We start from the raw sequence: 21504 nt of genomic DNA, 5'->3' as shown, positions 1-21504 counted from the left end.
GAGTGCAGTGCTCAGAGAAGGTATAAAATTTGGTGTAAAAGGACCATAGTTAGATTGGTAACTAGAAGAAGCATTCCAAGGGAGAATAGGTAAGTACCACATTTATTGCTCATCCGGTGTAATGGTAAACCTTTGAAATAAGTCTGCTGAGAAAGACTTGCAGTGTTTTGCTTGTTTTATATTTTATTAAGACATTGCTGTTTTCAGGAAATATTTAGGATGGGCTCACTCAAATGATTGACCTTGTGACAGGAAAATGAATTTCCTCAGATGCAAGTTCTTAGGTACAGTACTATTTAAAAATACCTAATAGGCAAAAGATATTTGGAACTTACCCCCTTCATATAGCATTTTAACCATCCCCAATTCTCTCTCTCTCTCTCTCTCTCTCTCTCTCTCTCTCTCTCTCTCTCTCTCTCTCTCTCTCTCTCTCTCTCTCTCTGCCATCCCATTTGACATTTGAAGCTGAAGTGTGTCTGTTTTTATTGTTTTTGAGAAAGGTTAGGAAATATTTTTAATTTACCTTTTTGGAGGAATGCTGAACATTGGCTCCCCTATATTTGATATGCAGTAGTTGCTCTCCTTGAACTCTCATATCAAGAGTTTGACTTTTGTTGAATCTTAATATATTCTGACTTTTGTTGAATCCTAATATTTTCCTTACCTCTTTCCTGCTGTTTGGAAACATAAGTAAAGCAAATACTCAAGACGAAAGATAGGAAATGGTTCTCTCTCTCTCTCTCTCTCTCTCTCTCTCTCTCTCTCTCTCTCTCTCTCTCTCTCTCTCTCTCTCTCTCTCTCTCTCTCTCTCAGTAGACTCATGAGCTGAAAGGGGGTTTTGTACCTTTTTCCATATAAGAAACTAGCTATTTGAGGGAAAATATTGAGATATTAATGTATTATAGGGTACATAGGAAGGACAATTTGACTTAAGCTTGGTCTCATAGTTCATTTATTTGGCCACGTTGATCCCCAACACATTTACATTGTATGATTTCCGAAAGGAGAACTTAGAATAATGCAGTACTGTACTGTACTAGCGTTATAATATTTTAGCTTTTCAGTGAAATGTGGGTTTAAAAGTCCGTAGGTTTCTCCAACTCCATTAATTAATTATTACAGATATAGCATACATACTGTACAGTAATGTACAGCACTAATCGCAAACTCTGTGTATATTTATTTATAATACTCGTTTCTTGTTTTTATGGTTATCTTTATCCTCCTCTGGAAATTATTACGTCTACAATAAAGGAAGTATTTAAAAGTGTGAAAGAATGATGGCAAAACAGATCGTATAGTAATAGGGTCTGAAAACGAACCTTAAAGTGTCTTGTACCAAAACAGGTACATACTTAAGAATATTTACTGATAAACACAATATGACATACCACACGCTTTTTTTTTATGAAAACGGGACTTCTTTGCCTACAATTAACCTTTTACTGAGCAATTTTTAAATCAGGATGCATTAAAAATGCTTGCATACAACCTCTTTAGGGGGGTGGGGGTAGGGCCATCAGTGCACCTAACACAGTGCATTGTAGGCATTACTTAGTTTCTGTGCAGCGTCCCTTCGTTCCCTAGCTGCAACCCCTTTCGCTCCTTTGACTGTACCTCTGTTCATATTCTCTTTCTTCCATCTTGGTTTCCACCTTCTCCTAACAATTGACTCACAGTGCAACTGTGAGGTTTTTCCCCTATTACACCTTTAAACCTTTCTACTCTCAATTTCCATTTTACCGCTGTATGACCTAAATGGTCCCAGCGTTTGAACTTTCGCCAAAATACTATATTCTATTCCAATTCTCTTAACATGTTATCTTTTAAATGACAACATTCAGTCCCCTGAAGATTTTTCGCAATTATTATTTTTTGGGGGGAGGGGGTTGGGAAGAGACGGGATAAATCGAACGTTTGATAGTCCAAAGTGTTTCTAGACTACTGAAGATTTTTAGAGAAGAAATTCGGGATTTATCATTGAAAAATTCGATGATGTAAAGTTGTAAACAATTCAATGGAGGTCTGAGTTCCGCAGTTGATCCAAAATTATTCTCCGGGTTTTTTTGGAGGTTATTAATCATGTTTTTATTTATGTATATCTCGAGAGTCTCTTCCAGCAATCACTCGGAATATTAACTGTAGTTTACATAAAATCTTTAGCGCCATTTAAACTCATATGTCTACGATTCGGTTTCAAACGTGGCGGTCGCGTGCCGCAGAGTTTATCCACCCACAGTTGTTTAAGTACTGTTTCTCAATTACTTTATTATTATTATTATTATTATTATTATTATTATTATTATTATTATTATTATTATTATTATTATCTCATGTCCTTTGGAAATTTATGATACCATCTACCTGCAGATGAGAAAAATATATTATGAAGAATAAAGAGGACTCTACTGTACATTCTCTACAAGCTAAATGCTGTTGAAACAACAGTTTTTTTTTCATTTTTATTATGATGATTATTATTATTCATTTCCTCGATGATTGGACGGAAACACAGATAAATAAGACAGCAAACTTAATAAATAAGATACTTTTATTTACGCAGCAACTATAGTCGATGGGAAGTATCAACTCCACGCCTAGACTTACCGTCGTCTAGCCTGGGGTCAGCCTCTTGATCAAACTGCTGACCTTGGTATAAGTGACCTCGAAATAACTATGTAGAATGAAGGTGCCGTGAGGCCAGTTTCAGGATGTAGTGGTTAGTGCTTGCTACCACGATCCTCTCTTATAATACTGTATTTTGGGTGCTTTGTTTACACTAATAATGATAATAAAGTAATAATAATAATAATAAAACTCCACAATGTAAAGTTAATTTAACCAATTACTGGACAACCTAATAATATTTTACCTGACTTGGGAGCTTACAGTAGGCCTCCACTGAAGGCACAGCATATTTAAAGAAAATGTCAGAGAATTAATTCATTTCAGTTTGTCTTCATTGTATAAATGGATAAGGGGTTTTTTTTATCTTTTGTTCTTATGGAGCCAGCAGCAGTGACACAGGTGGAGCTTTGGAACTTAATATCCCTGTTATATGCCTATTGTGTTGTTCCTTTTAATGTACCTCCTCTCATATTCTCTTTCTTCCATCTGTCTTTCCACCCTCTCTAACAATTGTTTCATAGTTACACCTTTCAATACTGTCAATTTCCATGTCAGTAGTGAATGACCTCATTGGTCCCAGCGCTTAGTCTTTGGCCTAAATCCTATATTCTGTACTGTTCTATTCTATTCTTGTCAGTTTGGAGGATATGTCTTTGAAATTGTTGAAGTTGTTCGATGCCGAAGTCTAATTAACAGTAATAATGTTCCACGATTAAATAAAAATAATGGTATGTACAGTGACATTACTATAAAGCTAAGTATACCTTAGTTTTACCAGACCACTGAGCTGATTAACATCTCTCCTAGGGCTGGCCCGAAGGATTAGACTTATTTTACGTGGCTAAGAACCAATTGGTTACTTAACAATGAGACCTACAGCTTATTGTGGAATTCGAACCACATTATAGCCAGAAATGAATTTCTATCACCAGAAATAAATTCCTCTAACTCTTCATCAGCTGGCCGGGGAATTGAACTCCGGCTCAGCGAGTGCCAGTCCACAGCTCTACCGACTTGCCCAACGAAGAGCTTGTACAGTGACGGCATGAATAAGTTATAGATTGACAACCGGTTCCCTGTTTTTGTTATTTCTGTGTCCTTGCGAGTCATGTGTGTGGTCTTGGAAATACTGATGTTATTAATTTGTTAATTTATGTTTTCTTTTTTAATAAGTGATTTCTTCCTTCTGTATCTGCCATTACCTTCTATTACTTCTTTCTAATGAACACCGTATTCTTTGGAAGCCGGAATTTCAAGTCACTGGCCCCTTTGGTGGGCTTCTGAATAATAGCCTAATAATAATAATAATAATAATAATAATAATAATATCCACAAGGAAATGATAACGGTACCAACTCAAAAAAAGAAAATGAAAGAGGCTGAAAAAAATCTTAGAGTTACTGAAGTCATTTTAGTAACTTGTCAGTTATTTAGCCTTTTTGATATAACACTACCAAAGTGTCTATTAAAATAATGGAGGGAATTTATTCTGTGGGGTTTTCTGGACAGGAAATCATAGTTTCGTTTTAATTTTTAAGTTGTTTGAGAGAGAGAGAGAGAGAGAGAGAGAGAGAGAGAGAGAGAGAGAGAGAGAGAGAGAGAGAGAGAGAGAAGTGCGGTGCAGTGACATACGTGGCGGGTCTGAACTTTCGTTCGTCCACTATGGTCATATTGTGAAGTTACTCAAGGCTAGATCCAAAGGGATGTGAGAAAAATAATTATACAAGCAATAGGTGTATAACTACATTGATTGTTAATAATAATAATAATAATTTATATTCATCTTTCCAATAATCGATCTAAATAGCTTTTCCCCATAGCAACGTGAGTCCCAGGTGAATCATGATTCAGTTTCGATTCACGCAAACAACTGTTCCTTGAATTCAGATATTCACTTCAGAATACATCCCTAATTTCTCTAGTCCGAAGTAGATCAGGAATGATTTCGAGACGCCAAAGGTGTCATTCTTATCAAAAGCAGGACAACAGGTAATGCTATCAATCACAGGAGCGAAATTTGCGTGAAACTTCCCTCCCCCCCACCCCTGTCCGTCGGAGTAGCAGCAGGAGTGCACAAACCGGTGCCTCTCTCTCAGGGAAAAGCAGTCTCCCTCTTGACACGCCTATTTCTGGTATGACTGGTCCAAGCCAGTCTGATTTTATCGTCGAACTCATCGGTAGCGGAATACGCGGAGTTTAATACCCGCTCTCCCTATCAGATGTAGTACTGGCCACGATTTATAGCGCTATATCGGTAGCCACGGGTCTCGGAGAATCGAATAATGGCGTAAATTTTGTATGTTACTTAAGGTTCATTCATACCATCCCGCTGTAGTACACATGAGGCCACCACAATCTGTTTCGCGGGTGACGGCTCATCCATAACTGTCACTGTCAAATTATTATATGCTCTTGCCATTTTCCTTATCGTTAATTTATGCTGATATTTTTATGTCTGATAAGTGTTTAAAAATACACTGAACTGCAGAAAACACGAATGGTTTGGGAATGAAGAACAAGCGGGAAGGGTTGAAAATTAATGACAGAAGGTTGACAGATAGATTCTCCCCCCACGAAGACAGCTGGTCCCTGACAGACGAGTTCATTTCAAAACTGGCATTCATTCTGTTTCCATTGCACTATCGGAGGCATAAGATGCACATCAGATACACATATACATATCCGTTTTGCCAAAAATAAAACTGCATTGATCGACTTGTCAAGCGGAAAGAAAACACGGGGAAAACCAGATAAATGAAAAAGAAATGGAAAAAACGGTTCTTTTGCGTGATCGGACGTGACATAAAAGACGTCAAATGAAAGAAGGCAAATGAGTAATGAAGGCAAATCGCCGTGGAGGGAAAGAAGGACGAGATGATGGCCAGAAAGGAGTGGGGAGGAAGCCGTAGCCGGCGCCGAGGGGCCTCGGGAGGGAGGGATCGGGACGCGGGAAGGACCTCGCTCAGGCACCACGAACGGCAGCAGCAGTCTTGAAAATGGCCGACGCTCGATACTGTTGAGGTGCAGGTCGGCACTGGCAGCTTTTGTGATTGCGATTCGTGGTTTTTGTGACCGAGAGCGACATGGTTCCTTTGGTGGGAGGCGATCCCGTCTTCTCCCTGCCGACCCGCAGCAGGGCTTAGAAAGGGAAGGGAGGAAGACGATGTGGGCGTGAAATAACGAGAGGAGAGGAGAAGAGGGCGGCCCACCCACCACCCCGTCTTATAACAACATCATCCTCCTCCTCGGACGAGGCCTCCATCAAACCTCCATTTCTGCCGTGAAACCGACCGCCCGCCGGGTCTTGGGATACTTGCAGTGATGGGGGAGGCTGTCGCGGATAAAGTGTGCCCCCAAAGGCCGAACATGAACGAGTGAGAGAGAGAACAACAACGCCGGATTGTGGCGACAAACTCCCAGACGACGACGACGACGACGACGTCTCTGAGAGAGGAGAGAAAGAGTGAGAGTGAGAGATAGAGATAGAGAGAGAGAGAGAGAGAGAGAGATCGGGAGGGATAGATATAGGGATACACATACAGATTGCCCCTGTTGTTTTGTGAGTGGATCGTGCCCTCCGAGGGTGAGCTAATCAATCAAAATGTGGAACATGATGTGCGACGTGATGCCGACCATCGCGGAGGACAGCATCTCCCAGCGAGGGGGGTCGCAGTTCAGCGGCGGCGGCGACGAGGCCAATTTCGAACAGCTGATGGTCTCGATGCTCGACGAGAGGGACAAGCTGCTCGAGACCATCAGGGAGACCCAGGAGAGGCTCAACGAGATCGAGGCCAAGTACCACGACCTCGAGAAGGAGAGGGACAGCCTCCAGCGCCAGCTCGACGCCAATCTGCCACAGGTAAGGGCCAGGAGGAGGAGGAGAAGGGGTCAGGTCAGGTCAGGTCATGGGTCAGGCCAACCTAACCTAGGACCAATGAATCTAACCTAGGTTGGGTCTGGTCAACCTAACCTAGGTTAGGTTAGGTTAGGTTAACCCGGGCTCAGAAAGGGTCAGGTGACAGGTCAGGTCAACCTAACCTAGGTTAGGTTAGGTTAGGTTAACCTGGGCTCAGAAAGGGTCAGGTGACAGGTCAGGTCAACCTAACCTAGGTTAGGTTAGGTTAACTTGGGCTCAGAAGGGTCAGGTGACAGGTCAGGTCAACCTGACCTAGGTTAGGTTAGGTTAACTCGGGCTTGGAAAGGGTCAGGTGACAGGTCAGGTCAACCTAACCTAGGTTAGGTTAAGTTAACATGGGCTCAGAAGGGTCAGGTGACAGGTCAGGTCAACCTAACCTAGGTTAGGTTAGGTTAACTTGGGCCCAGAAAGGGTCAGGTGACAGGTCAGGTCAACCTAACCTAACCTAGGATAGGTTAGTTTAATCCGGGTTCAGAAGGGGTCAGATGACAGGTCAGATCAGCTAACTCAACCTAGGTTAGGTTAGGTTAACCTGGCCTCAAAAGGGGTCAGGTCACCCTGACCTAGGTTAGGTTAGGTTAACTTAGCCTGGGCTAAGAAGGGGTCAGGTCAAACTGACCAAGGTTAGGTTAACCTGGGTTCAGAAGGGGTCAGTCAACCTGACCTAAGTGAGGCTAACTTGGTCCTAGAAGGGTTCAGGGGGCTGGTCGGGGTATTTTTAAGCAACGCCTATGCACGGATTAGAACCTTGGAAATTGATTTTTCTTATACTTCTAGTGTTGCTGACGAAGGAGGTGGTGGTGTTTAATGTCGGGCAATTATTATTAATCTCGTATCTCCACCCGACATGGTTGGGGACCCTTTGGGAATGCGGGGTTTTTGGGTGGGGGAAAAAGTTGGGAGAAAGACTGGACTGCCATGATGTTTATCATGGAATGGTTCTGCACATATGCAAGTCATCAGGGAGCCATATGTTTAAGAAGGGATTGGCTAATGAAACGTATTATAATAGGAACTATACTAACTAATGTACCCTAATCTAACCTAACCTAGCAGGCTGTGGTACTGTACCCCCCTGGTGAAGGAAACTCAACTTTTTACCAATAGCTTGCCTATAACACTGCGCATGTACAATAGCATTCCAGGGTGGCCAGCATACAACTTCTGAGGTTAATTACAGTCAATCAACAAAATATAACTGTAAATTCTTGATAAGCTACCAGAATACTTTAGGAAAAATCGGTTTCCAAAGTAATACCCCATGCAGAGCTAGGTAATTCTATATATTAGCGCCACGCCTGTTTTTACCTTTTCAACAGGTTTTTTCTCAACTTTTAGGGGTTCTGATACGGGCGGTGCATCTGTTTGTTGTCGGCCAAATGGAATGTCCCTTTGCCATGTTTAGTACTGGCCTGGGGGGAGTTGGGTACCCATACATTAGTACTGGCCTGGGGGGAGTTGGGTACCCATATGTTAACAAGTTATTTCACTTGCCAGAAGGGATATGAACCGTTCAAAACAGATGTATCCGTGCTCTGTCTTTTGAAGATCGCGTATGGAAACCCCTTGTTGGATGGACTTTGGTGGTTAAGTACAGGTTAATTAGACTCGAGCGCCAATAATGAAAGGTAAATTCATAATTAGCAACCAAAAAACTGTAGAAAAGGTCAAGTTATAGTGCTGTCGCCGACGCGGAGCTACTCTATAGTTCTACCCAGAGCTATTGCCTAGTTCTACCTGGATTGGGTCAACCCAAAGTAACCTAGGCTTGGTCACCCTGGGCCCAGAAGGGGTCAGGTGAAGGGTTGGGTCAACCTGATCAGACCAAGGGTAGGTCAACTTGGGCTCAGAAGGGAGTTACCCTGGGCTTAAAGGGGGTCCAGGTGACAGGTCGAATCGACTAACCTAACCTGACCTAGGTTAGCTTAGATAAATCTGGGTTCAGAAGGGGTCAGGTGATGGATTGGACCAATCTGACCTAAGCAAGGACCAGCTAACTTAAATTAGGTTAGGTTGGCTTAAGCTAGGCTGCTCCTAATTTTCACTGTCAGATTTGAAGGTAGCTAATTGGTAGGTGGGCTAGGAAATGGAACAATTGCCCTTCTCAGAGATTCTGGGTGTTGCCACCTCAAGCCAAGAACCGTAACAGATTGCGAGCTAAACCTGAACCTAAGTTAAATGAAACTTAGTCTTATTTATCAACATAATACCCATTATTTACACCCTTGCTTGTTGTGTGATGAAAGCCCATTTTTAAAATGTAGAGATTTGTAGTTTCTTGCATGTCAGACTGTATGAATATTGCTGAAGCTCTTGTCATATTTGGCCTTTTACACGATGCATGTCAACTAAATTCTTCAACCTTCGAAGATATAAAAGCACGCATCATATTTTAAGACGTAGGCTACATTTCAGAAACAATACAGTGTCCCCTTTGTTCCCCAGGCAATGCAATCTCATCATCATAGCATTCCATCATGTGGGTTTGATTTTAGAACCATTCGTTTGAACTTTTTATCTAGCGAGTCCTAGCGTATGTGATTGTTGGTTATAGTCTGTAGGCCTTAGTTTTCATGGAAATCATAGACGTGTTATGTAGGATAAAAGCGGGCCTCTAAGAAGGTGCTGTAAACCCAATTGATGTGTGTTGCATGTAGGCTATCCTTAAAATCTTCGAGCACATAAAAGTTTATGTATGCCATATTGTACAGTGTATACTGAAAATTATGCACCAAATTTTTTGGTGTACGCTGAAAATTTTCAGCATTGAATGACCTCTTAGGTCCCAGCTCTTCATCTTTGGCTTAAATTCTATATATTCTATTCCATTCTACACAGAAAATTAGCAGTGTCCTTCCTGACCGCAGACAATGTAACCTCGTTATTATAGCATGCCATCTCCCAAGTTTATTCTTAGAGGTACTGTATTCATATGGACACGATGAGGCGAGCCTCATTTGATTGATGGTTACAGTCTGTAGGCTGTAATTGTTTTGTAAACCATAAACATGTCTTTAATTACCTCAGGATACAAATATGAGAAGGTGCTGTAAGCCCAGCCTCTTATATACAGATTAACAGCTGTCTGTTCCTATATGTAAGAAGTTACAGTAGCCTATTTTGTCTTGAATAATTTTATTTTAATCTACAAGCCATATTGATTGATCTGTCTACCATTTGCATGCAAGCTTTTTTTTATATCTAGGTTAGGCTATGTTTTGTCTAGATTTGTTTTAGCCCGTATTGTCATTAGACTTGTGGTAGCTAGGCTATATACGACCTGAGGATGTCTCTTTCGATTTCGTCATATATATTGATTTAGGTCAAAATGCATAAACAGTATTTGATTCTTATTTTATGCCCAGCCTGATAGCTAGTCAGTCAGGATAGGTTAGGTAGGGTATGACTGTGACAAGGGAATTTATTCATGAATGATTTGGCTGGCTGATTAACTAAATATGTTTATTCAGTGGGAAATACGTCTGACCTTTACTAAGGCAGTTAAATGTGACACAGACTTTTCAGCACCTTGTGATGCGTGGCCAATAGAGCACTAAATGATGTTCATGTTTCATTGCCATACTGTAATTATTTTTAATATAAACTGCTATTTTTCTTCCTTCTAGGTTAGCACAGTACTTGTATGCATTAAGCCTAGTAATATCTCACTTTTAAATAAGTACGGTATTTTTTATTTGGAAGTGTTTCAGATGCAGCTGTTAGCTCTCCATAAGTATTGGTTGAACATGGTAGCCTACATGCTGTAAACATCTGCTTCTAAATAGTAAAATTTGTTTAGGCCTCTGCAAGTTATTAAACGACAACTCTGTTCTGAGGCGAAGGTATTAAGCTGCTGTCCTTCTCACTTTGGCCTGCACAGACGATACTGCTGCCCTTTGCTATAAGATGATGACTGTAAATACCTTTTTGTCACTGATACTGGCTCATTTGTGCAGACATGGGAAACCAGATGCCTAAAGCTACTAGATGATATGTGTACATTATGTGAAATTGCCTTTACCATACTCTGTTCTTAGGTTTATGTTGTGTACATGCATTTTAACGATCCAGTTACAGTAATTCTCTGTGAGGGCTACATTTGTTTGTATTTAGTATCTGATATACTGTATCATATTAAGTATCCTCATTTGTTGGTCAGTATCCTCGAATTCCTATTGTCTTTGCTAGTCTTTGTTATTTATTTTCATTATTTTGATATCAAGATTTTGAGAAGAATTTATTAAAATTCATTTCATTATAACCTCGTTCCAAAAATGTCTCGACCTTTTGGGTTTTAATTTGGTTTGTGTTTTTGCTTAACCACATCCCTCCTTCAGTGTTGAACAAACAAGAATTTTCTGTTTTGAAGTAATAAAAGTTTGTCAATGCCGAGAATGATGGTAAAACGTGCCTAATGCACGAGAACTATTTGCTTTGTGTAATATATCATGACTAGAGAAAGGAAATTCAGCCAGGGGTCATTGACACTTAAAGACGGTACATTTCAACCCAACACAACTGTGGGTGTAGTATCATACTCAACTGTTGATGGGTGTTGGAGCTTTGCCTATTTCTGTGTTCCTCTGCGTAACTTTCCGTAAATTAACCATGTACTGTACTTTACACATGAGCAAGCAAAGAGTTCTTCCATGCAAAGCTCTACCATTATTGAATTATTTTGTGAAGGGATTGTCCACACACACCACTACCTCGTCTGTAACAACCTTTCAGATGTAGGTAATATTGTAAGTAACTGAAGACAAAAATTCCACTCGCTTCCTTGTCAGACTCCAAAGTTAGACAGAACCTGTTAGGTACACTTCATATTGTTCCCAGTCATGGAAGGAATTTTCAGTGTTATTGGCAGATGATGGGAATTAATAGCCAACTTACAGCACTGTACTTTTGTATGAGGGAATCAACACACCTGAAGGCCAGCATCTTGAAAATATCCTGAATTATGTGAAGCAGAAAAGTGCAAATTTTCCCGCACATTCACAGTACTTACTGAAACAGGAGACATAGGTCTCTGGAGAGCAACCCTTTGGGTGTTGGCAAGGCCAGTGCAGCATTGCAAGATTAGCCAAGAAATCTCTTTTATCATTCATGGTTTTTTTTTTTATAGAGGCCCATTTCATAGAAAAAAGCCAAAAAATACAACAAATATTTGATCTCTTCCTTAGCCATTGCTGTATTGAATTAGTGTTAATGAGATTTAATTTATATTCCATCTCTTGTTATTGGTAGGTAAGTAGGCCTGTCAGTGTGTAGGATTGGGCCAGCCTATAGTATTTACCGTACAGAACTGTAATCTAGTTTTGTATGCTATCTTTATGATTGTTGTTCATATCCAACGTAATGTAGCCCAACTGTGCTGCATATTATTCGCTGGATGTCGTATACCCCAACCAGTAGTATAGAAAAGGCTGTAGGCTCTCTTCTACTGGAAGGGTATTCAACTTGGGTTGGATTTTCTTGTTGGACATTAATCTTGAGTCAGTTAGCCTGATCATATTTTTAAACAGTAACCTAATGCAACATAGTTATATTATCTACACTATACTTGCCTTGAGGGTGACTATGTTTTGAAGGTAGCTGTTTTGGAAATATGTACCATAGTTTACCCAAAAAGGGACAAAATGCCGTGGCTTTTGCTACAATTATTTATGAATGAATTCATATGCTTTTGATAAACCACTAAACTAAGGATCCCTACTAAAACCAGCGTGATTCTTTTGTATCCCAGGGGACTCAGTTTTGTAATTCCAGAAATGTAGGCTAGACCAGTGTGAGGTGAAGGTTAGTGCGGTCTATATCAGGAAAGGCTTGGGGCCTAGCTGAGTCTGTTGCAACTTATCTTGTGAGGGAAGCATCAGTAAGGTGTATAGGATACTTGACTACTTAGCTAAAGTCCTCCTCAGTGTTCTGATACGATCCTTTCGGGTAGGTTTGGTAATGCTTTTAATGGCGTAAAGATTTTGCAAGATGTGTTATTGCTTCTGATGGAAGAAGGTTTTGCTCAGAGGCTATTTTAGGTACTGGCAAGAGTACAGTAATGGTTTTTGTGACTAGATCAGAAATGATGTCAGGTCTTGAAGAAGTAATGGTTTAAGTAGTGAGATCCCTTGAAAATTCCCTGTTCTGAAAACAAAATCATAATGATTTGTGATTTTCGTTACTTTTGTGATTACTTTTCGTGATTTGCTGACATTAGTGCATGATATTATGTGTAAAGTACAGTTGCTTGAGCATGTACATTGATATTTGTGCAAGAAGTATATACTGTACTTATAGCTAGAGCTACAGTGTGAATGTAGGTAAGGTTGATCTCTTGCTTCATTAACTAGTAAATATTAGAGGCACAGTGATTTTGCCCCACATAACTCACCAGCATAAAAAAAAATTTATATCAACAGTCATCTGTGCAGTAGCAGATTACATCCTGCCTAGATGTATATTATCTCTAGAACTTTTTTTTTGTTTTTTCTGACATAAAAAATCCCCTTGGTCACATGAACAGTGTAATGTTTTCCTGAGCAGTTATGCTAATGCCATTAGCATTTTAGTCTATCTTTGCCCAGTCTTTTCTGGTCAGGCCACTAAACATTAGCCTGTATATCGTGGAAGTTTGAGGTGACTTGTATGTTAACTTCCAGTGATAAAGCTGCCTAGCAGTCAGATCAAAAGGCATTGTTCCACTTAGATAAGATCTATGATCTTGAGGGTGATACTCTCTCTCTCTCTCTCTCTCTCTCTCTCTCTCTCTCTCTCTCTCTCTCTCTCTCTCTCTGTAAATGACAGGTTTCCATAGAATATGGTAATGCTAGCAGTTTGATATTAATCTTCAATTCTTATCAGCACAATGTTTTGGTTTTCTCAATGACATAGCCTCTCATTTTTTCAGTAATCATATATTTCCACTATACCAAACCCACGTAAAAGTTTCAAGGTTTCCTGTTAAGGTAGCTAAGACAGATATTACTTCCACCAAATAACATAAAAAATCTCCAGATTGGTGAAGCAATCCTGGAAGGAATTTTATTTTTGTAGCAAAGATCATTGGGCTTATGTTGATTTGGCAGAATCCAGAGGTTCATACCAGGCCTCCTACTCCCACTCATACCTTACTAATGGCCACCTTAGGATAAGAACCCATGCCTTTTTATGATCAAAACCAACCACTAACCAAAAGAGGAAAAAATGACAGCATTTTTGTCATGAGGGTGTTGGAACAGAATAATGATATTTAGGAAGGCCTGGGAAATCACGGAGAAAGGTGACAGATTAAGACCTTGTCATGATGGTAGTCCAGGGAGAAGCAGCATTGGACAGGGGAAAGAATGGAGAGAATTCATTCCATGTCTAACCCGCCAAGGAAAAGCTGGCATAAGGGAGGTTTGTGATGGTGATATGTTGTAACATAACTTGTTAAACGGTTGGTGTAATATGCCAGTAATCATGTTAAGCAAATGGGCTACCTTGTAGTCCTATTACTCAGTGTGTAGGGTTCGTAGTAAATTTCATGAATATTTAGGGTTCATAGTAAATTTCATGAATGCAGTACCGTATTTAGAGTTCTTAGTAAATTTCATGAATGGCTAAATACCCCCAACTATAAATATTGTACCGTTTTGTTATACTGTAGATAGTTCTTAGCTTATAAGGGTGGATATTTTTGTTGTAAAGCGATTTTAGGCACAATTTAATGTATTTCCACTTATCAGAAAAACCATCTACAAAAGATAAATTGCAAATTGCATATTACTGTAGGCTACTTGGTGTAGGGTAAAGTATTCAAAGCACCTTGATGGCAATAAGCCAGAGGCCATTTAGTAGGTCAATAACTTGTAAAATAATACTGGTATCTGAAAGAGAAATAATGATGAAAGACAGTCTTATCCTTAGCCTCAGAGGTCCTATGATGCCCCTGTGCTTTGTACTTGGGTTCCTGGTACTAACAGTATCCTTTTGTTACTTAAGTGATGGCTAGTGGATTGGCTACACTAAATCCAAAGATTGATTATTTTAACTTCATCTCCACTGTGGTAGTCCACCACAGTTAAGATGGAGTTATCTCGTTTAGTTTGGTCTTCATATTGCTGTTTTTCTATAATTTTCCTCTTCAAATCTTGGATCCTGTTAGCTTCAGGGCCACTTTTAGCAAAGTGTCTTTTGTTCAACTTGGAATATCTATGTTACCATACATTGAAATTGGTCTACTTGTCATGGTTTGTCGTGGGTTCAGTTTAGTTTTTGTGGGATAGATCAAGCTAAAATTTGTAGAAGTTTGATTTAATTTCAGCATTAACTTTAGATTCGAACATGTAACTCTACAATCATATTCAGTTATATCTTAATTGGCAGTGGATTTTAGCATTGCTATCACATTCATGATGCCACTAGGGATATTTGGGAAACCCTGTTCTACAGCAAATGGCCACACCCCAAGCATGTGTTATGCACCAGTGGTTAATAATTATAGGCTTGTCATACTATACATGTACTTCAATAAAGTACTGTACTGTAGAACTATTCTAGGTAATGTTATCAGTGTAAAGGATAAGTCATTTAACAGGAAAATGCTGGTTATTCAAGTAGTTATCAAGAATATGTTATGTTAACAAAAAATCCTAAAAAAAGTCAAGCAGGCAACATTATATAGTTTGCATGTTCAGCATCATTTGAAAGAATTGGAGACACTGAATCCTTGCAAAAAAAAAGGGTAAAACAATGCAAGACAAATTCATTAAAAGGAAAGAACAGGAAACTCATTTCCATACAAAAGTGGTGGACAGAAGACGAACATTTGCTGGGATAGAATTGAATTTATAATTATGTTTCCAACAATGTGCTAAACACACACCACTATTTTAGGATCATATAGTCTAAGTAAACAGTCGACTCCCAGTATTCGCTGGGGATGTACTTGCGAATGCTTAAAAGCCTTCTAAAAGTGCTTAGGACTGCCTATTTTGATAGTTCAAACAAAAAAACTGTCTAAAAATGCTCATACTTGAGTATTTTAATAGTTTTATCACAAAATGTGCATTTAGTCATGAAAGTGATATGAAAATACAGTACCGTAATTAGTGAATATTTCTTGGTGAAAAATACCATGAATAGGCGAATATGAATAATGTGTACTGTATATATGTTCCACAGAGAAATCTGCGGATCGGTGAGTCCGCGTGAATCTGGAACTGTGAATAGGCAGGGTCGACTGCACATGTGAATTACATCATGAAACATTTTGATATAATTCTTGACAATTGGTTCGATAGATGAAAGATTATTCTTGAAGGTTTTTGTTTGGCATTATGTGCTTCACCTTCAGTACTGTTTAGCCTGTAAGATGTTGAAACTCTGCTTCAGTACTGTATACCATTGTAAAGTAACAACACAAATGAATTTTCGGAGGTATGCATTACAGTGTTAATTTTTAACAAATAAAATTTTCTCCCCATAAATTACCCCCCGGTGATACAGTATACAAATTAGCGTCAGTAACCCCTTTGAACATCGTCGAAAATCGTCAAAAATCATAAGTTACTTTTAATTGCATTGAAAACAATGTAAACTGCATTATTATTGAGTTTTACATCAAAAAACCTTCAAATTATGATTATTCTGCCATTTTGGGGATATTTCTTTCGGACGTAGAACCAAACCTCGAACATGCGTCGTAAGCCAGGAAATAATTTCTGATGAATATATTTGCCGTAACCTCGAACGTGTCGGAAGTGTAAACCGGGGACTGCCTGTATTACAATTCTTAAAAATATAAATATCACACATTAAGTCGGGTATTTCACGTAGAACCAAATGCCCGCCTTGCCATGTAGTGTATGTTGGCTCCTCTGCTAAAACCCCACAACCATTCCAGATTCCTTGATCTTTTGGAGGTGGGAAATAGAACAGAAAGACCTTTTGTTAAGCACCGTGAGGTCTGTAGAATTTATGTACTGAAGATTATCAAAATTTATTCTCAAGGTAACTTGGGAAGTAAAATAACATTTGCTGTAGTTGAATCCTCACATGCAGTTTTACAAAGCTAAAACTAGGTTTGAATTTATTTATCCAGTTTTGTATTGAAGTTGTTTGGTAATAAGCTGTATAATTTTATAACGTCCTGAATAGGCCTTAAGTAACTAGTGGTATTCTTCAAAGTGAGTCGATTCATAGCCGTCATGCGCATGTGCGCTTAAGGATATCCTAATCACATGATGATGTGGGTTTGTATGTTAGGAAAAGTACAAATTTCTTCTTCTAATTTGTTATTTATGTGGATTTTAACTTATATGTGTTTTTTCTTAATTTTAGGGCTTGATATGAAAAAATTTGCTTCAGGGGATTTTAAGATGAAGACTGCAGAACAATTGGAGTTGTAATTTGCCGGTTGTTGTGACCAACACTTCATAAGAAAATACAAAATTGTTGCCCAGCCTGCATGAGACTTAATTTCCAGTTGGAGAAATATTGTAAATATGTAATTCAGTGTTAACACAACAGCCTCTTTGTTAGACATTTTTAACTGAAGTTCCCAGCTAGACAAAATACACAAAACTTCAGGAGGCCAGTGGGTTGGTGTGGTTGAGCTGGTGCACCATGTAAGGTAAAATAGCACTCTAGAAACTGCTGTCAGTTCTGGGCAGAACAGGAATGAGTGATATGAAACAAAAATAAGGGAGGTGAGAACAACAGATGGAGAGAGGGAGAGAGAGAGAGAGAGAGATTGTCTTGATAGTCTTCTGAAAAAACATTTGCTCATGTAGGAGACTAGCCTACATGTGATTAGTGCAGATGAATAAGCTTTCAGTGTAATGTTTGCCCTAAATTCTGCCTGTTAGTTACTGGTAAAGTTTTGCCACTTTCGCAATCAAAGTCATAATCTTTTGTTGATGTACAGCTGCGCAGGACTGAGATTATAACCCTATTTTGTATTACTGCACGGTCATCTTGTGTTATCTGTGAGGGATAGGCTCATGAGATGACCATGAATACCAATTTAGGCCAAACGGGGCTTCCATATTGATGGGAGTGTTACCTGAATACTTGAGTGACCCTTCCGTTTAAGATTGAAAGATGTGAGGACTTCGTAATAATGTAAACCCCATTGATGGTAGTAGCTGTAGATGTACAAGTAGTGTAATCGAGAATCACTTGTCTTTCCAGATGGCTTATAACTTTTAGTTCTGATTTTTTATGTGTAAATAAATTAGTTTATTTTATTTAATATCTTGAGGATTTGTTCTGTTAAAGGCTGCATTACCGACTTTCACATTAAACGTCGTATACTGTATTGTACCTTAAAGGGTTCGTATTATTTTTTGCTAGGAAGTTTCTGAACTTTACCTTTGAAAGCATGATGGTGTCACTGTTTGTTTACTGAGATACTGTACCTGGCGAATATATTTCTGTTTGTAAATACTGTACTAAAAATTGTATATGTAAAACAATTTTACACGCAATATATGTTTCAGATTAATCCTCAGAGATTCTGATGAAAGTTATAGTTGTCATCATTTTTCAACCTCTGGTAATGGTTGTCATCAAAAGATATTTATTTCAGTAAATTCCTAACAAAGGGTCATAATGAAATTTGAATATGGGGCTTATTGATGCTCGTCATGGGGACCAGTATATACTGCTTTATGGAGAATTTTTTTTTTTATGACACCATTATTCCACTACTTGGCAATATCACGCCTCTTACGTATATTTTACATGACTTTTAAATGCACTCTGTGGTATCATACATGGCCCAGATACTAATGAATTTCATATAATTGGAAAGGCTTTTTATCTTTTACACTGTTTAAACAGATATTGGATGTCTCGTTTGTCAGATGTATCATAAATTTTTTAAAATAAAAAATTTTAGTAATGGCTAACCTTCACTCATGATGTCCGTGTTAAAAAAAAAAATGGGGGGGCCATTTTTAAACATATCACAGCAAAGTTCAGTCCTTCGGCTTTAAAATGGCACCAAATTCCTTAATGTAGCAGAAAGTAAAATGTTACATAGAACAGTCGAAGAAAATTATTGCTGAGCATTTTTGCTAAGTCAGTGTAGGGTTTGTTCTGGCATTGATAGATTTTTACGCAGACCCCAGATCCTCTAAGAATTAAACGCAATTTGGGTCTTATAACAATTACATCATTTTTGGAAACCATGGAGCTCATTTCTTTAATTTGGAATCATTTCACCAACTTTAATCTTTTTGCTGTCTCGGAAAGGCTTAGCTTAGGTGCTGGCAATGTTAGTTAACTGTTGGTTTTAGTAATTCACAGACTGCTTGGTAGATATAACCCATCCCTTGTTTATTATGTTGATGTCCTCACTTAACATTTCCCTTATTTTTCATGAGGTACTGATTAGCTACTGCCATTTTTGTCGAAGTAATGCTAATTAACAACATTTGAGAATGTGTTAAAGAATACTAATTACTGAGGATGCTTTTTATAAGGGGACATGCTATAATAACTCCAGTTGTTTATCTGTAAATTAAAATTAGCAGTCTTATTACCTGGAGGATTTTGTGACACTACTGCATGTTTTCTGGCTTCATGTGATGTGTTTTTGTAGAATATTGCTGCACTCTTGTTCAGTGGACTGTGTGACAGTGTAGAGACTGCTTAGGTTTTTTCTAAAATGATGTTTCATATACAAGTGTATGGTAGTCTACTATATTTACATTTTTTTAATTCTTTACGAAGTCCGTATTGAATGTAAAATGTATGACCTTGTCTGAATTTGAATTCTGTTACGTCTAGTCACTGGATGCATTTATGGACTACAAATGGAATGCATTGTAGATCATATAGCCCCTATATAAGTATGCAGAGTGAAGGCACCTTGGTTGGACAGACAGTAAGGACTTCCTGCCTCCATCCTTGCTATTAGTGTAATTTTTGACAACATGCGTACTCCAGTCATTACGTAGTACAGTACATAATAAGTGACACTTAAGTACTCTATATATAACTTGTGATTACAGTGCTGATAAACTTATTAGGTTCTCTTGAAAATACAAGAAATATATTTATCAACAGAAGCTGAGGTTTTGATTTGGTAGGTGTCCATTAGTCTATTTTACCTTATAGTAGTAGTATGCAAAAAGAGCCTTTTTTTCGATGCTAGAATTTTGTTTTAATATTTTCATGAGTTAGATTTCTTTACTTGCCGTATATTGAAGTGTAATGTGACCTCAGAGCATTATATATATATATATATATATATATATATATATATATATATATATATATGTGTGTGTGTGTGTGTGTGTGTCTTGTAAAAGATTTATAATTATTTTTCAACGTAATGTATCGATTATCTGTTGAAAATTATGGCTAACATCTAGGGAAGTTTTGTTCATCTGGTATACTGTACAATATATTGTACTTTCCTTCCTTTTGGAGGGTTGTAGCAAAACCTTTTAAAAGGATTAAACTCATTCCCATTGTGGGTAAGCTTCATCCACTTGGCTTTCCTGAGATTGTGTGGATTACCTGTTGAAAATTATGGCCAACTTCTAGGGAAGTTTTGTTCATCTGGTATACTGTACAATATATTTGTACTTTCCTTCCTTTCGGAGGTTTGTTGCGAAACCTTTTAGTAAAAGGATTAAAGTCATTCCCATTTAGGTAAGCTTTATCCACTTGGCTTTCCTGAGATTTTGCATGTTCTACTGGTTAGATCTCTCTCTACAACAGAACTGGAAATTTTGGGGTTCCGACATTATAGTGAAAACACCTAAGCCAAGTGTTAGAAAAATGAGTTAGAGGTGGATGGACGTCTTATTACCAACTTTGAAGATCTACTGTTAAAGCAGTGTTGACACAGTAAAAGACCACATTTCGTTGGCTTGCAGTATTGCTTGAAAATAATGACCTTTTGTCTGATGCTGGTAAGATCTCAGTGATTCAGCAACTAGATTAAGCAGAATTTTTCACCATGAAGGTACAGTTCCCTTGGGATGTAGCATCTTCTGCAGCAGCAATGTTGTAATCCAAGAGGACTAAATGGGTCTGTCTCATTGTGAACTCTTCATTGAGCAAGTACAAACTAAATGAAAATTGCAGGATCTTGCTAGGAGTTTGTTCTTAGCCGCAGTAAAATGTGGAACAGTTTACCGAGTGCGGTTGTGGAATCCTGTGATCTCCAAATATTTAAGTGAGGAGTAAATTCATTCCTGCTCTCTGCTGCTGTCTCCTGAACTGCAGGCTGATTTGCCTTTGGAACCTTCTTGGGTTTATAGTCTGTTGACTTTGTCCAAAAGGGTTTTCAACTGGAGATTTTAAGAAAGAAAGAAAGACAATAAAAATCAGTGTTTACCCATGAAAAAACTGGAAAGAAAGATAGTAAAAATCAGTGTTTACCCAAGAAAAAACTGGAACTTCTAATATTCTTGCAATTTCTGTTGAGAGATGTTATTTTTAACATACATTATTATTGTCATCATTATCTTACTCGCAAGAAATATGCACAGTACACAAATTATCTCCAAGGATACAACATATATTGACAGTAACTTCATAGATGTATGCAAATTTCCTTGTCTGCTGTTGAATCATACAGAATTTATTAACTTGATATCATTTGGTAATGTATTGAGGACTTCAGCTCTGCATCAGTGGCCTTTAACATTTACAAATAGTGTTTGGTCACTCACGTATATGAATGCATTCTGATTTGCAAGTCTGTATTTTTATCAGAATTCCATTCACACACAATACTTGTTGGATGAGAAACTGGATTTATTATTATGTCTACACATAGCACCCAGGCAGGGTTGTGGTTCTAACGTTCATTCTTAAGTAAACCATATGTATGTTGGCCCATGACTCATCTATGTTCAAGAAGCAAGGGATTAGGTTACTGTAGTTAGCTGTTTCAGGACAGTTATGAGGCCCCGAGTATTAGTGTGCTGGACCAGATACTTTTATGTACATACAGGGAT

The 21504-nt window shown here is 38.4% G+C and overlaps 1 protein-coding gene across 1 annotated transcript; it reads left to right on the top strand.

Annotated features, from left to right (window-relative positions):
* Positions 1-5395: 5395 nt before the first annotated feature.
* On the top strand, positions 5396-18435 carry LOC136842866 (liprin-alpha-2-like). Its single transcript, XM_067110750.1, has 2 exons — positions 5396-6487; positions 16865-18435. Exons 1-2 carry the CDS (start codon positions 6230-6232, stop codon positions 16874-16876), a joined length of 270 nt encoding a protein of 89 aa, XP_066966851.1. The 5' UTR covers positions 5396-6229; the 3' UTR covers positions 16877-18435.
* Positions 18436-21504: the final 3069 nt, after the last annotated feature.

Source organism: Macrobrachium rosenbergii, chromosome 10, assembly GCF_040412425.1.
Source record: "Macrobrachium rosenbergii isolate ZJJX-2024 chromosome 10, ASM4041242v1, whole genome shotgun sequence".
In the NCBI taxonomy this organism is placed as follows: domain Eukaryota; kingdom Metazoa; phylum Arthropoda; class Malacostraca; order Decapoda; family Palaemonidae; genus Macrobrachium; species Macrobrachium rosenbergii.
This window is presented reverse-complemented; position numbering and strand designations above follow the sequence as displayed.